This window comes from Rhizopus delemar, genomic scaffold (genome assembly GCF_000149305.1).
Source record: "Rhizopus delemar RA 99-880 supercont3.25 genomic scaffold, whole genome shotgun sequence".
NCBI classification, from domain to species: domain Eukaryota; kingdom Fungi; phylum Mucoromycota; class Mucoromycetes; order Mucorales; family Rhizopodaceae; genus Rhizopus; species Rhizopus delemar.
Genome location: NW_027137850.1, coordinates 120,827 through 133,563, shown reverse-complemented (window position 1 = coordinate 133,563; position 12,737 = coordinate 120,827). Strand labels below are relative to the sequence as shown.

The window sequence follows — 12,737 nt, the reverse complement described above, 5'->3', positions numbered from 1 at the left end:
CTCAGTAAGTGTAAGCATAAAACATCACATACAGTAGGTCAAAATACCTCACAAATCTCAACACGTTTTGAAGTTATAGTCTTCTGGATTACTTAATAACTTCTGTATTTTTCTCAAAGCTTATGCAGAAGTTTTTCAATTCGTTGAATGTATTTGTATGAAATTTTGATATTGGAAATTGAAAACTGAGCGAATAGGTAACTATGAACTGGAAATGGTCTATTTGTGAGGTATTTTGACTTCCATCAATTATTTCTTTTCTCCGCCATAGTGTAATGAGTTGTTTTTCAAGCCAGAGAGGAGAGAGAAAGAAAGAACCGGACAGGAACTAAGAAACTTGGATGGACAACTAAAAGAGGATAAGAGAGGATGGCTTTAAGGACTTCAAGGTGTGATCTGCAAATAGGAATTACGATAGTTGATAAGTAAGAACGAGACAAAGATAAGTAAGATAGGAATAGACGAGCAGTCTAATAGAGAGAATGATACTTGATAATTGACTGATATTTTACTAATAAAAATAAGTGGGTATTTATACTATTATATGGAATGTGGAATATGATTCTTATTAAATTGAGGGTTTTGTTTATAATTAAAAGAATGTGCCCTAAAGGCCGATAATGTCATGGCACATAAGTCATTCCAAACAATGTTCCGGCAAGTTATGGACATTTCCCGGATAGCGCAGTCACCCCAGAACATAAAATTTAAACTTTGAAAAAGAATTGGTTATTCTTTCTTTCGCTAATCCGTTAGTAAATTTCCGTCTACTGCATCATCCATCCATCTGTAAAAATGTCCAGATTTTTGCCATACGGAACTCAAATGGACATCAAATCAGCATTAGAGCATGATGCATGGACTGATGTTACTGAAAAACGATTTGGAATGCATAAAAACACTGCTATTAATATGCAAATAAGTATATGCCTAACTGGATTCGCAAGAAAGGAGGCAAACAGCGCCTTGTTAGCGGCATCACTCGTCGTTCAATCAAGCGTGAGGCTCTAAGCAGCTTATTAAGGACTGCTAAGGAGGTCCACCTGAAGTTGGAAGAGTTGGGCTATTCTATGTCGTACCAATCCGCTATTAACGTTTTGCAATTTGTGGAGATTTTTGCTGAGATAAAAAAAAAGCCTTTACTCACTGCACAGCACAAGAAAGCTCGATTAGCTTGGGCTAAAAAGCATCGGTATTGGACCATTCAAGACTGGCGACGTGTCATCTTCTCGGATGAAACCAAAATTAATATTTGGGGCTCGGATGGCTGTAAATACTACTGGAAGTGTAAAGTAGATCGTCTTCAGTCTTATCACGTTGAGGTTACAGTGAAGCATGGCGATGGTGATATCATGTTGTGGGGCTGTATAGCCAGTGAGGGACCCGGGTATGCACGTCATATATTCGATGGCACCATGAACTCAGATATTTACCAAGAAATCCTTGGCACAAGCCTTAAAGACACGCTAGGGTACTATGGCCTAGATTGGAAATCATCCGTTTTTCAACGTGACAACGACCCAAAACACCGATCAAATTCAACAAAACAGTATATGGAAAATAACAGCATGTTTTATATTGATGACTGGCCATCCCAAAGTCCTGATTTGAACCCAATTGAGCATATTTGGCATCATCTTAAGCTGAAGGTAAGTATGTACGAAAATAGAGCAAAAAGCATGCACGAACTATGGCGGAGAGTGGAAAAGGGATGGAATTCCTTTACAAAAGATCAATGCTTAAAGTATATTGATAGTATGCCAGAAAGAATACAAGTTGTCATTGCTGAAAAGGGCAGATTAACTAGATGTTAGTATAGTCAAAATACCTCACAAATAGACCGAGCTTAAATATCTGTCTCCCAGTAAATCTCAGCTAATTGGCTGAACTTGGAATTTTGTGCAATCATAGTGTACACATAGATGATTTTATGTTTTAAATTTGAAATGATTGGGCAAATTTTTCATGGAATTACATCAAACATGTAAAAATTACCATACGTTTGTGAGGTATTTTGACCCACTGTATGTTGATGTTAACATTCTTTTGAACAACCTCCACACAAGTTGTTCAGTTCCTCAATATGTTGTATCACCCCTTTGATCCAAATTGTTTTGCCAAATATGAAATAGAAGACAAAAACTACAAAAAGACGATAGTTGTGAAACTAAAGATTATATATGACTTTATTAATAAGAACATTGAGGGTATTTATACTTTTTTTTGAATGTCTGGGTCTTTACCGCTATTTTAATTAATCGGTTACAAGGATAATATGGACTATTGCAGAATTCTCACGTTTACTAATAGAGATCTGGTTAGGCTATAATTCCGTAATTTCCAAGTTTATCCATGAATGTTCACTTTATTAGTTGTGTGGATACAACACAAATGATCAAGACATGCATGAATATCAACAAGTAACACAGAAACAAATCTTGACTACTGTGTGGAAATATTCGACTCTTTTTGATGAAAAAACTATCCTTTCATTTACTAAGTGGTGCTCACACAGGAAATTAGATTTCCTGAAAGTAGCCCCCAAAAGAAAACAGACAAATGATGGTGAGAGATTAACTGTAAGAGCTTTGTTTGTTTTGAAAAAGCAGTTTATTGGTAAGGGTCATTAAAAGTGCCTTGTTAATTGACGTTAATTGTAAATTTGTAGGTTCTACAGTGAAGAAAATTACAGAATATTTACCAGCGTACCAAAAGTTTATCCAAAATTTGAAGGATGAGGGTTACACCATGATTGGCTATGCCAGGAAATCTCCAACTGCAAAAGACAACGTTAATCGAATTACACTTTTGGAAGCAATGTGCAACAGGCTGAAAGAAAGGTCAACAGTTGACCACATCTTCGTGTTGTTGTAGAACAGTAACTGATTGTAGTTGACATTAATAAATATAAGTCTTAATACAAGATCATAATTAAAATAAAATAAAATACAAGTTTATTTAAATAAGATCATACAATCAATTCCAATTAAACATGTTCTTTTAGAATATGTATTGTATTCATGAGAGTTCTTTGATAAGAAGAAGTATCAACTAAAATAACCAAACCCAATCCAATGTCAGGAATATTGCTAATCTTCCACATAATTGAAATAACGCGTAAAATAACGTTATTCAATTCAGTGAGGAATTCCCAGAATAAAAGATAATCTATGACAGACATACAAAAGAACAGATGAAAAGTTTTCACAATCATAATTAGAGATGACACTTGCTAAAGCGCCTGAATATTAGAAGAACGATAACAATAGAAGATATCAAGCCACTCACTCAATAAGATATAAATACCTGCCTTCAATTAGAATAATTTTTACTTTAACTTAAACTGAAATAAAGATCAGTCTCAAAAAGTACTCAAACCGTTTCTTGATCTTTGTTTTTACCTTTTCTTTTATCTTTTAAACCATTATACAACAGTTAATACATTAGATGTTGGTCACAGCTAAGTGTTTGATTGTTAATTTCAACTTCTGTTTAGGGTTCTTAACTAACTGAAGGTAAACTTGAGACTTGTCGAAACTGTGGTACTCTAGCACTTCCGTGTATGTAATACCAGCAAATTGCTGGTAAACCTCTGAATTTACTATCCATCGTAAGCTTAACACCTATATCCACCACGGTTTTAGTTATATGCCCCTACATAAATAATTGCGCACGTAGACGCTTAGCTATAAAGTGCAGGTGGTATGGGCGTAAAGCATCGCCTAGTCTTACCCAGTGGTACTTGACACTATCAGATACCCATATACTAATTTTCACTTCATCTGAAAAGACTACTTGTCGCCATGAATCAATATACTAACTGCAGTACTTTCTGGTCTAAGCAAACTTTCGTTTCATATGCTCTTTTGTCAAAAATGACTTCTTTTTTTTTCAGCTTCGCATGGAAGTTCATTAATTTTAACACGTTAACTGTCGAACTATGCAATATAGAGAACTCAGGTTCCAATAGCTGTCAATGCATATCTTTGGCTGTCTGTAGCTGTCCCCTAATGGTATGGGTTTTGATGTAATTCTTGGTAACATCAGGTACAACAGGCGGCCTGCCCATTTGACTGCTTAAGATATTGACCTTTAGCTTCTTTGCAAATCGATAAACAGGTGATGGGTGAATATGGGGTTCGGCGAAAAATCAGTAACGGTTCTGCTACTATGCAATGCAGAATTTATATCACGTTAGTTACGAGATGGTAAAGCAGATGTCATTTTGTGAAAAAAAGTATGAAAAAATAAATTGAGAATAAGTACGGAAAAGCTAATGAAAACAACCTATCTATTTATATCAGAATAATATAAAGGGTAACATATTCCTAGCTGAGAATGACTTAGCACCGGTTTCCTTACAGAAGTTAGTTGGTTTTTAAACAGAATGTTTCCTGGTCGTTTTTTGAGTATGGGAAATTGTGAATCCGCAACATCACCGATCAAGTTTTCTCAGCTATACTTTAAGCTGGAGAGCAAAATTGAAGTATGTGGCAGCCACGGCAGTAGTCTAAATACCCTATGACTTTGTAGGCACAGGCTGGTCTAGGTAAGGAGACTAAGCTGAAAAAATGCAATTTCTAGAAACGTTGCAACACTTTTTTCACCTACTGTACTTAAAACTCCCCTTTCCTAAACAACGTCCCTACTATCCTTCTCAAACATTCAGCCGTACTCATTCTATTGAGTGTCTACATATGCACCGTTGACTCCAAATGCCAAGAACTGCCACCGACCCACTCTCCTTCCTGTTGAACCAACTACCTACTAAAAAGATAAATGCTCACAGGATGTGGCTCCTTTGACAATCCGTTGGCCATCTATTTGTATCATTCTACATGAAATGGATTACATCTTTCATGAAAAGCTACCTCCAGACCCTCCCTCAGAACCTGATGCACTACTGGTTAGATGATTACTCAATTAAAAGTGTTAATATCCTTGTACTGTTTCTGAATCTTATTATATTGTTTTTTTCCTAACTACTTTGTTCCCCTTTAACTCATTATACTTCTTTTATCCTTTTCTCCTTTGTCTCTTAAGAGGATTTCTCTTATTTGTATACTATTAGAACCGACTAGGGTAATACAGTAGATGAAAAATGCTATGTGCTCATTTGGTCAAAGAAAAAAAAATCAATTTTAAACGTACTGCAAACAAACTCGCGTAACATGAGTTTTTTGTATGAGTGTTCTATCACTTTTTAGCTACACACTCGTTGCTTTTTAAAATTTTTTAACACTTGCCGTTTTGGACACTAATAAATACAATACACATTGATTTTCTATTGACGAATCATCTAATTGATATCTGGAGTTTGATTGTATTATTGGTAGTCCTACTCGCTTTGAAAACTTTCACCATTGAGAATCGTTGCAAATTTAAATTTACTTTTTGTAACCGCCCAAGATTGCACGATAGGATTTGGCTCTGATGAGTATGGGGGGTAAACATACACATTAGTAGCTTCTTGAATGGTTGACCTTTCATATATAGGTGCATTGTCAATAATTAAATAGTAATTTTGAAAATATTTATATTTGTCAACTTCACTCATCGAATCTTTTAAAAGCTTGCAGGAATAATTGGCTGTTGTGCATTTTTCTTTATGTTTTCCATTTTCATATTTCCTTTTGTCCAACAGTGACTAGGATAGAGTTGGCGATAGGAGTAATTGATAATCTTTCGCTGACACGAATTGTCTCATATATAGAGATAGCGCCAAAGATAGTGTGCAAAACTGCTCTAGTTTGCGGTACTCTGATGGTAGAGATAGACTTTTTTAAATCTTTTTTTTTTCGTATTTAACTTTTTTCATGCAACTGTTTGCGATGCTTTGAGTTTATGAACGCTACATTGGGAATGTACTTTTGAAGACTCGCCCTTTGGGACAAATGAAGCAGTAATAAGAGTTACAATTTTACTTGAACGAATTTATCAGGAGAATCTATATAATTAAGAAATACATAAACCTCACAATTCAACAAATTGATGGTTACTTCATTATTGTAACTTATTTCTTTTAATTTGTAACTGCACCCGTCTAGAGGCGGCACTAGAATAAAACTCTCTTACCAAAAAAGAGCACTATTTTTCATCATTCTTTTTTTCCACTCTTTTTTACTGTTTTCTTATTTTCTCTTTCTCTCTTTCTTTTCTATACAAATTAGAAATAAATAAAACAAAAAAAAAATGCGTAATATGCTATATATATTTCGTTCTATCAACTAAATTAACCCCTTTTTTTTTTACATGGCAGCCTCTACAAAACGTCATGCTTCACCTCCACACAATGCAGTCAGTAAACGCACTCGTGCTGCATCGGCTGAAATACAAAAAAGACACAAGCGAAAGATTCGTCATATCATTAATGAAATCGTTGAACGCCCGACGACCAAAGGGCAACTTTTTGTTTGCGGTACAAATGATTTTGGACAGTTGGGTATGGAAGGGGACGAAAAAAATAGACCTGTGCCAATCAAGTCTGTAATGAATATTGATTTTGTGGATGTCACTGCGGGTGGACTACATTCATTTGCAATGACACCAGATGGAAGCGTAAGTTACTCTTTATTTTAGAAGGACAGGAAAGACTGAAATCCTCTATTTGTGTACACAGTTGTACTCCTGGGGTTGCACAGATGAAGGTGTTTTGGGTCGAGAAGGCAGAAATGATACACCAGTTCGATTGGACGTGAAGGAAAGATTTGTAAAAGTTGTCTCGGGAGATTGTATCAATTTAGCATTAACAAGTGAAGGAGACCTTTACAGTTGGGGAACTTACCGTGGAGCAGATGGCGCCTTTGGATTTAGTCCGACTTGCAGCCAGCAAAGAACACCAGTCTTATTTGATCCTTTGATAAAAGAGACCATTGTCGATATCGCAGCGGGTACAAACCATTCCTTAGCCCTTTCTGCTGATGGTCGGCTCTTTTCATGGGGATATGGTGAACAAGGACAACTCGGTCGCCGCATTTCACCTCGCTATCCAAAAGATTCGCTTCGTTGTGATCTTGTTGGACTCAAGAATGTCAAATTGATCGGTGCTGGTTCTTATCATTCCTTGGCTGTCACCTCTGATAATGTTCTTTTTGCTTGGGGTCTCAATAATTTTAGACAGTGCGTTAATTCAGAGCAAGTTGTCATTACACAACCCACCGAGGTGGAATTACCCGAGTCTGTTGGCAAGATTGTGTCTGTGTCAGGTGGTGAGCACTTTTCGTTAATTATAAACGAACATGGGGATGTATTTACATTTGGTCGAGGCGATGCTCATCAGTTGGGTCTCTCGGAAGAGACGATGAGTCATCTGAAGTTGACCTCAGCTGAGTCTGCCTTCAAGTTCATTATTCCTCAAGCAACCAAGGTAGATAAACTACCCCCAGTTTCTCATGTCTCGGTTGGCTCCGAATTCGTTTTGGCAGCTTGCACTAATGGCGAAGGCTACTCTTGGGGATTCAACTCGAGTAACGCGATTGGTAACGGAAATGATGAGGATGAGCCTGTACCTTGTTTGTTGAAAGGAAAAAATCTCGGTACAAATCATATCATACGTGTAGCAGCTGGAGGTCAACATTCTGTTTTCATCACTAAAGCTTCACAATAAATGAGATACCACCACTTGTTATATATCTTAAATAATAAATAAAATTAAAAAAAAAAAAAAAAAAAAAAAAAAAAAAAAAAAAACCTCTTTTTTATTATTGCTGTTGAATATTTCTTTTTCTTGAAAATTCAAATACTTCAGTTACGGCTTCTTTAAAACATTGGAAATTATAATCAATTAAGCCATGCTTTTCAAAATTGTCTTGTCTTAAAAGACATATTAAAACTAAAAGTCTATGTAATATGATATTAAAAAGAGAAATCTAATAATACGATTATTAGTGTACCTGTTTACTTCTCTCATATAAAGTACATCTCCATTATCTAATTTTATTAAACTTGATGCTTCAGTTTCATGTTGTTTTGTTGATTGTTGTTGCTGTTGTTGTTCTATTATACTTTCTGAATCTAAGCCATTGACTGAATCTTGTCTTTCTGAACTATCCATAAGAGATAAATTCATTGGACTACCACCTTGCACCCTATGTCTTGTGTGATTAATCCATTACAGGTTGATTAATTAGCTTTATTTACCCGTAAATACACTCAACATCAATACAGACATCAATCATATCAGAACACAGTTCATAAGATTGCATGTCTACAGGGGAACTATCTGTTGCGATATATATTTTTGTAAGTGTATCAAACAAGTAGGCTTTATCAATGCCTGAATTCTACTTGTATAATCAGTTTCTTTATCCGCAATAGATATAAACAGTACTTACAGAGCATAAAACGTTCAATAAGTTTTCTAAAGCAGGCAATTCACGTATTAATTTTTGAATGATTTTACTAAATGCTTCATAAATTGAGTTATCATAAATGCTTGTAAGATAATAGGTCAAGTGAATATATTCCAATTGTGCATCAGCCAAAGCATCACTCATTCTTTGTTGGACATCTCTTTGTGTATCTAATAAGCAGTATGAACATTAATCCTACTAACAAACTATCAAGTTTACCAATCTTGTAATCGTCTGATAACCCATCCACTTTATGAATCAAGACTTCAAAGGTAATATTTGGATTGACACGATAAGCACTTGTGACTGTAGAGAATAGACGATGTAAAGCTTCGCTGTAATCATCTTGTGCATCAATGACGAATATCAAGGCGCCTACTGTACCAAAGATATCCTGAGGATCATAGGCCATTTCATCAAAAAAATCAATTTGACCTGGAAAATCCCATATTTGAAAATCAATAAAAGAACGGCTATTGTCTATATAAGCAACGGGTACTATCTTGTATATAGCATCCTTACGCGATATCCTCTTTTTGTATCTTTGTTGTACTTTCTAAATATAAAGTATCGTTTGGTGGCATCTTTCCAAATACAACACGTTGAATACTTGACTTGCCACTTCTATTTTTTAAAAGTCAATGCTTGTGTCGCATATTTTAATAAAATAAGTTGCCTTTGAAGTCCCATTAATAAAATACGTGGTTTATCAGACAAAACTTGGTCATCAATGATGGTATCTCTACATTAAGCAGTAATGAGTAAAAAAGAATTCCTTTCCTTTCAATCATTATTATTACGTTGCAAAGTCAGATTCATTATTTGTATGCTGATAATCGTACTATTTATATTGAACATGAATTAATAAAAAATGTTGTGCATTTTGTGAGCGTAGTGTATACTGTATTATCCTTTACATCCATTATGAATGTTATTTTTTTTTAAAAAAAATAAAAAAAAAAAAAGCAAGCAATTCAAGAGGCGAATTTATCGTTACATTTTTATTTCAAAATCCTTTCAAAAGATACTCTTGTACACTTATCACCTTCATTTGAATCAAACTTAAACTCGTAATCACTATTATCAGCTTATAAAGTCACTGATATATAACTTTCTTGACAACGTGCCAAGCACCTATTTTCTGTAGCTAGTGTAGCATTGGCAAAACTTCAAAATATTTCTGCAATACTTTTTTTTTTACAAAACTCAGCGAACTTTGCTGCTGAGCGGTGGCAGAACTTCGGTTAAAGATATGAATAGCACCTTTATCAAAAGAGACACAGGGTTGAGTCACACATAGGTTGAAAGCAATCAAATAAATTTCGGCTCGATCTACACCTCGGCAAAGCTCATGAAATAACATACGTGTAATAGCTCCAAATACCCGCATCGGTATACCCTTTTGACTACTTGTTACCAATCTTTGTCCGTCTGCGTTGAGTACCAGACAACTGATCGGACTTGAATGTGTATGAATAATGCTCAGGCTAAGTGGCGTATTATTATTTATTGCGTTGGTTCGTATGAGGAAGGGCAATGATTCGGTAAAGGCATAATAGTTCAGGGTATTTAAACCAATAATTTGAACGTAGCCTTTTTGTTTATGAATACTGTACCAAATTATCTCAAACACTCATTGTTTGTAGCTCAAAAGGGAGGGCGTTTATTTGTAAAGTATTAGACATGAGTAATGGTTATCGATGAGATATGATGTTGTTAAAGGGGGGTTGATAAACATGTAGTATTTTTTGCTTGTTTATATATTTTTTAAACAACATATTTTAATACGACCCAGACGGTTGTTGTCATAATAATTGGCATTTTTGACATGATAGCAATGTTATCAGTGTATAAAAGCACTTGTAACTTTTTTTATTATATACACAAATAATATCTCATATTATAGATCAATAATTAATGAGTATGGTATGGCTAATAGAAAATCGACAAGGGTTCGTATTTTTCCATTATTATATCTACCAGCATAAGTATTCATGCATAAAATACTCGTTTGTAATTGACTATGATTCAGTCCCTGAACTTAATATAATCTGTGCAGTTATGAAATATTTATCATTGATGTAGAGTATTCAAATTAACATATAGCCTGTTTATTGGATATATGTTTCATAAAAATTACTAATACTATTTATATATCGGGTTGTGAATAATGGATATATCAATTCATATTGTTTTCCTTCTTTACCTTATCATCAATCGTATGCTTAAATGACTATCAGAACAGAAAACAAATGATCTTAAATCAGCATTAACTGGACCTACAACAACATACGATATTGCTAAGGAAACTGGAGTATATAAACCAACTGTTAGTAAATGCTCTAGAAGGTTATTTTCATTCGAAGCAGTAAGCACAAGTGATAGGCCTACTGCAGCTTCCAAAATGACAAAGCGGTTAATCAAAAGAAAGGTGATTGATGGGGTTCTAAAGACTGGCAAAGAGTTACACCGCGAGTTGGTTGAACTTAGTTATGATATCTCATATCAATCAGCAATTAACGAACTGAGATCGATGGAGTTCCATTCTTCAATAAAAAAAAAAGAAGTCGTTTCTGGTAAAAGCACATATGCAGCATCAGAATTAGATTGTAGAAGACTGGAGGCAAGTCGTGTTCTTTGGTGAGATCAAGGTCAACATATGTGGTTCTGATGGTGGTAAGTACTATTGGAAAAGATTAACTGATCTTCTTCAAGCTCATGACCTGGATTTTACAGTCAAGCATGGCACTGGTAAATTGATTATTTGGAGCTACATAACCTCTCAAGATCCAGGATATGCCTGTCAGGTTTACGACGAAAACATGAACTTGGATGTTTATCAACGTATTTAAAATCTAAGATTTATGATGCCATAAAATACTACAATTTCAAATGGGCTACCATTTGCTTTCATCACGATAATGATTCAAAACACAAGACAAATCTACAATAATCTGGTTAGATAGTTACCAAATGCGCTGTATTAATATTAGGTTAGTTCAGAGTCTGAATTTAAGCTCAACCGATCACACATAGCATTAATTGCAATTTAAATTCATCCGTTACGAACGCAGAACTATTATGCAAGAACAGTGACAATTTGTAGCACTGTAACAGGATATGTGCTTCTTAATCCCAAAAAATTGGATTCCTTGCAACAGTTTTTTGACTTACTGTATATTAATTTATATGTATTATGTCTAGTACATTGCCTGAGTTGATAGATTTTTAATGAGCAAGAATAATCTCACTCTCTTGCATCTGAAGGTGGAGATGTAGAGTATACCTTAAAGCAATCAGCTGAACTTTCTACATATGAATAGGTATCCAGAAGTCCAGATGTTTAAATTTAATTAATATAATTACTTCTCTTTAAATTATTAGGATTGGTCACTTGTCCATTAGAGACCTTTCTTCAAATACAGTTGATGAAATATTAAAAAATACAGCTTCACCAAAGGACTTCTCTCAGATAAAAGCCTCTTTGGTACAAAATCTGTTTAAGCCATCTGATTATGCTCAAGAGCTAATCAATACTTTACTCGAGTCTCCTCTTTCAACAAGAGTATTACGGAACACATTGTATCAAGTAGGTGATAGAAGTAATTTTGACTTGATATTACACTATGACGCTGTCTTCATTGTAACCACATCAAGATATTTGTAAATATTATATACACATTTTAATCTATGCTTATTTAGGCATCTTTAATTAACATACATCCTTAGCATTGATTTAATGAAATCATTAAGGAATCCTTTAGGTCAATTAACACTGGAAAGAACTGCAGCAATATTTACCGCCATCTGTATCATCAATCAATTATTTCTAGTAAATAATGGTATCCTCAAACTGGGATGGGTGGAGCGTACTTTTTGTGGTACGGACAGAGCAAAATGGGATGGTATTATCTTTAATGTAGGAAATAGAAAGCTAGCTCCTATGTTATTCGCGTTTTCTGGTGGATGTAATGATAAGACATCAAAAATCAAGGAAGGATGTGATATCTCTAAGCTCTACAGTAAAATGGTAGATACGATAAAAGATCTTCCCTCTGTGGTTTCAAAAGAGATGTACTGTGTTCGATTCTTTGGTAAAAGCATATCACATTTTGTTCACTATAAGAGTCAGCTCTAATGTATATTTGAAATTTAGATAATCAAATCTACTCTGAACAGCTTATAGAGCACCATGACACCAAGTTCAGAAACATTTGTGTTTCACTTATATGCCCAACATCACTTAGACTCTTGGTTTTGTCTGCTTAGTGGAAGGCAAGGCAGAAGATGATCAAGGAAATAAAATATCGAGTTGGAATCAATGATACATTTGAAGACAAAAAGAGAGCCAACCAGTAGATTTAGTAAACCAAGAAATAAAAGGAA

General features: G+C 34.7%; 5 protein-coding genes across 5 annotated transcripts; 3 read left to right on the top strand and 2 right to left on the bottom strand.

Moving 5' to 3' along the window:
- Window positions 1-926: 926 nt before the first annotated feature.
- RO3G_17069 (uncharacterized protein) lies at window positions 927-1,789 on the top strand (the record flags this gene model as incomplete). The annotated part of the gene is made up of 2 exons (XM_067671653.1): window positions 927-1,649; window positions 1,757-1,789. 2 exons carry the CDS (start codon window positions 927-929, stop codon window positions 1,787-1,789), a joined length of 756 nt encoding a protein of 251 aa, XP_067527658.1.
- A 1,197-nt stretch (window positions 1,790-2,986) lies between these two features.
- On the bottom strand, window positions 2,987-3,609 carry RO3G_17068 (uncharacterized protein; the record flags this gene model as incomplete). The annotated part of the gene is made up of 3 exons (XM_067671652.1): window positions 2,987-3,168; window positions 3,402-3,413; window positions 3,603-3,609. The coding sequence occupies 3 exons, from the start codon at window positions 3,607-3,609 to the stop codon at window positions 2,987-2,989; spliced, it is 201 nt and encodes a 66-aa protein (XP_067527657.1).
- Window positions 3,610-6,192: 2,583 nt separating this feature from the next.
- RO3G_17067 (uncharacterized protein) lies at window positions 6,193-7,606 on the top strand (the record flags this gene model as incomplete). The annotated part of the gene is made up of 3 exons (XM_067671651.1): window positions 6,193-6,196; window positions 6,260-6,558; window positions 6,620-7,606. The coding sequence occupies 3 exons, from the start codon at window positions 6,193-6,195 to the stop codon at window positions 7,604-7,606; spliced, it is 1,290 nt and encodes a 429-aa protein (XP_067527656.1).
- A 191-nt stretch (window positions 7,607-7,797) lies between these two features.
- Window positions 7,798-9,274, bottom strand: RO3G_17066 (uncharacterized protein; the record flags this gene model as incomplete). Its single annotated transcript, XM_067671650.1, has 8 exons — window positions 7,798-7,839; window positions 7,901-8,087; window positions 8,140-8,282; window positions 8,334-8,521; window positions 8,571-8,824; window positions 8,874-8,975; window positions 9,152-9,192; window positions 9,269-9,274. The coding sequence occupies 8 exons, from the start codon at window positions 9,272-9,274 to the stop codon at window positions 7,798-7,800; spliced, it is 963 nt and encodes a 320-aa protein (XP_067527655.1).
- A 2,308-nt stretch (window positions 9,275-11,582) lies between these two features.
- RO3G_17065 (uncharacterized protein) lies at window positions 11,583-12,620 on the top strand (the record flags this gene model as incomplete). Its single annotated transcript, XM_067671649.1, has 4 exons — window positions 11,583-11,626; window positions 11,736-12,014; window positions 12,081-12,445; window positions 12,508-12,620. The coding sequence occupies 4 exons, from the start codon at window positions 11,583-11,585 to the stop codon at window positions 12,618-12,620; spliced, it is 801 nt and encodes a 266-aa protein (XP_067527654.1).
- Between the last annotated feature and the right edge of the window lie 117 nt (window positions 12,621-12,737).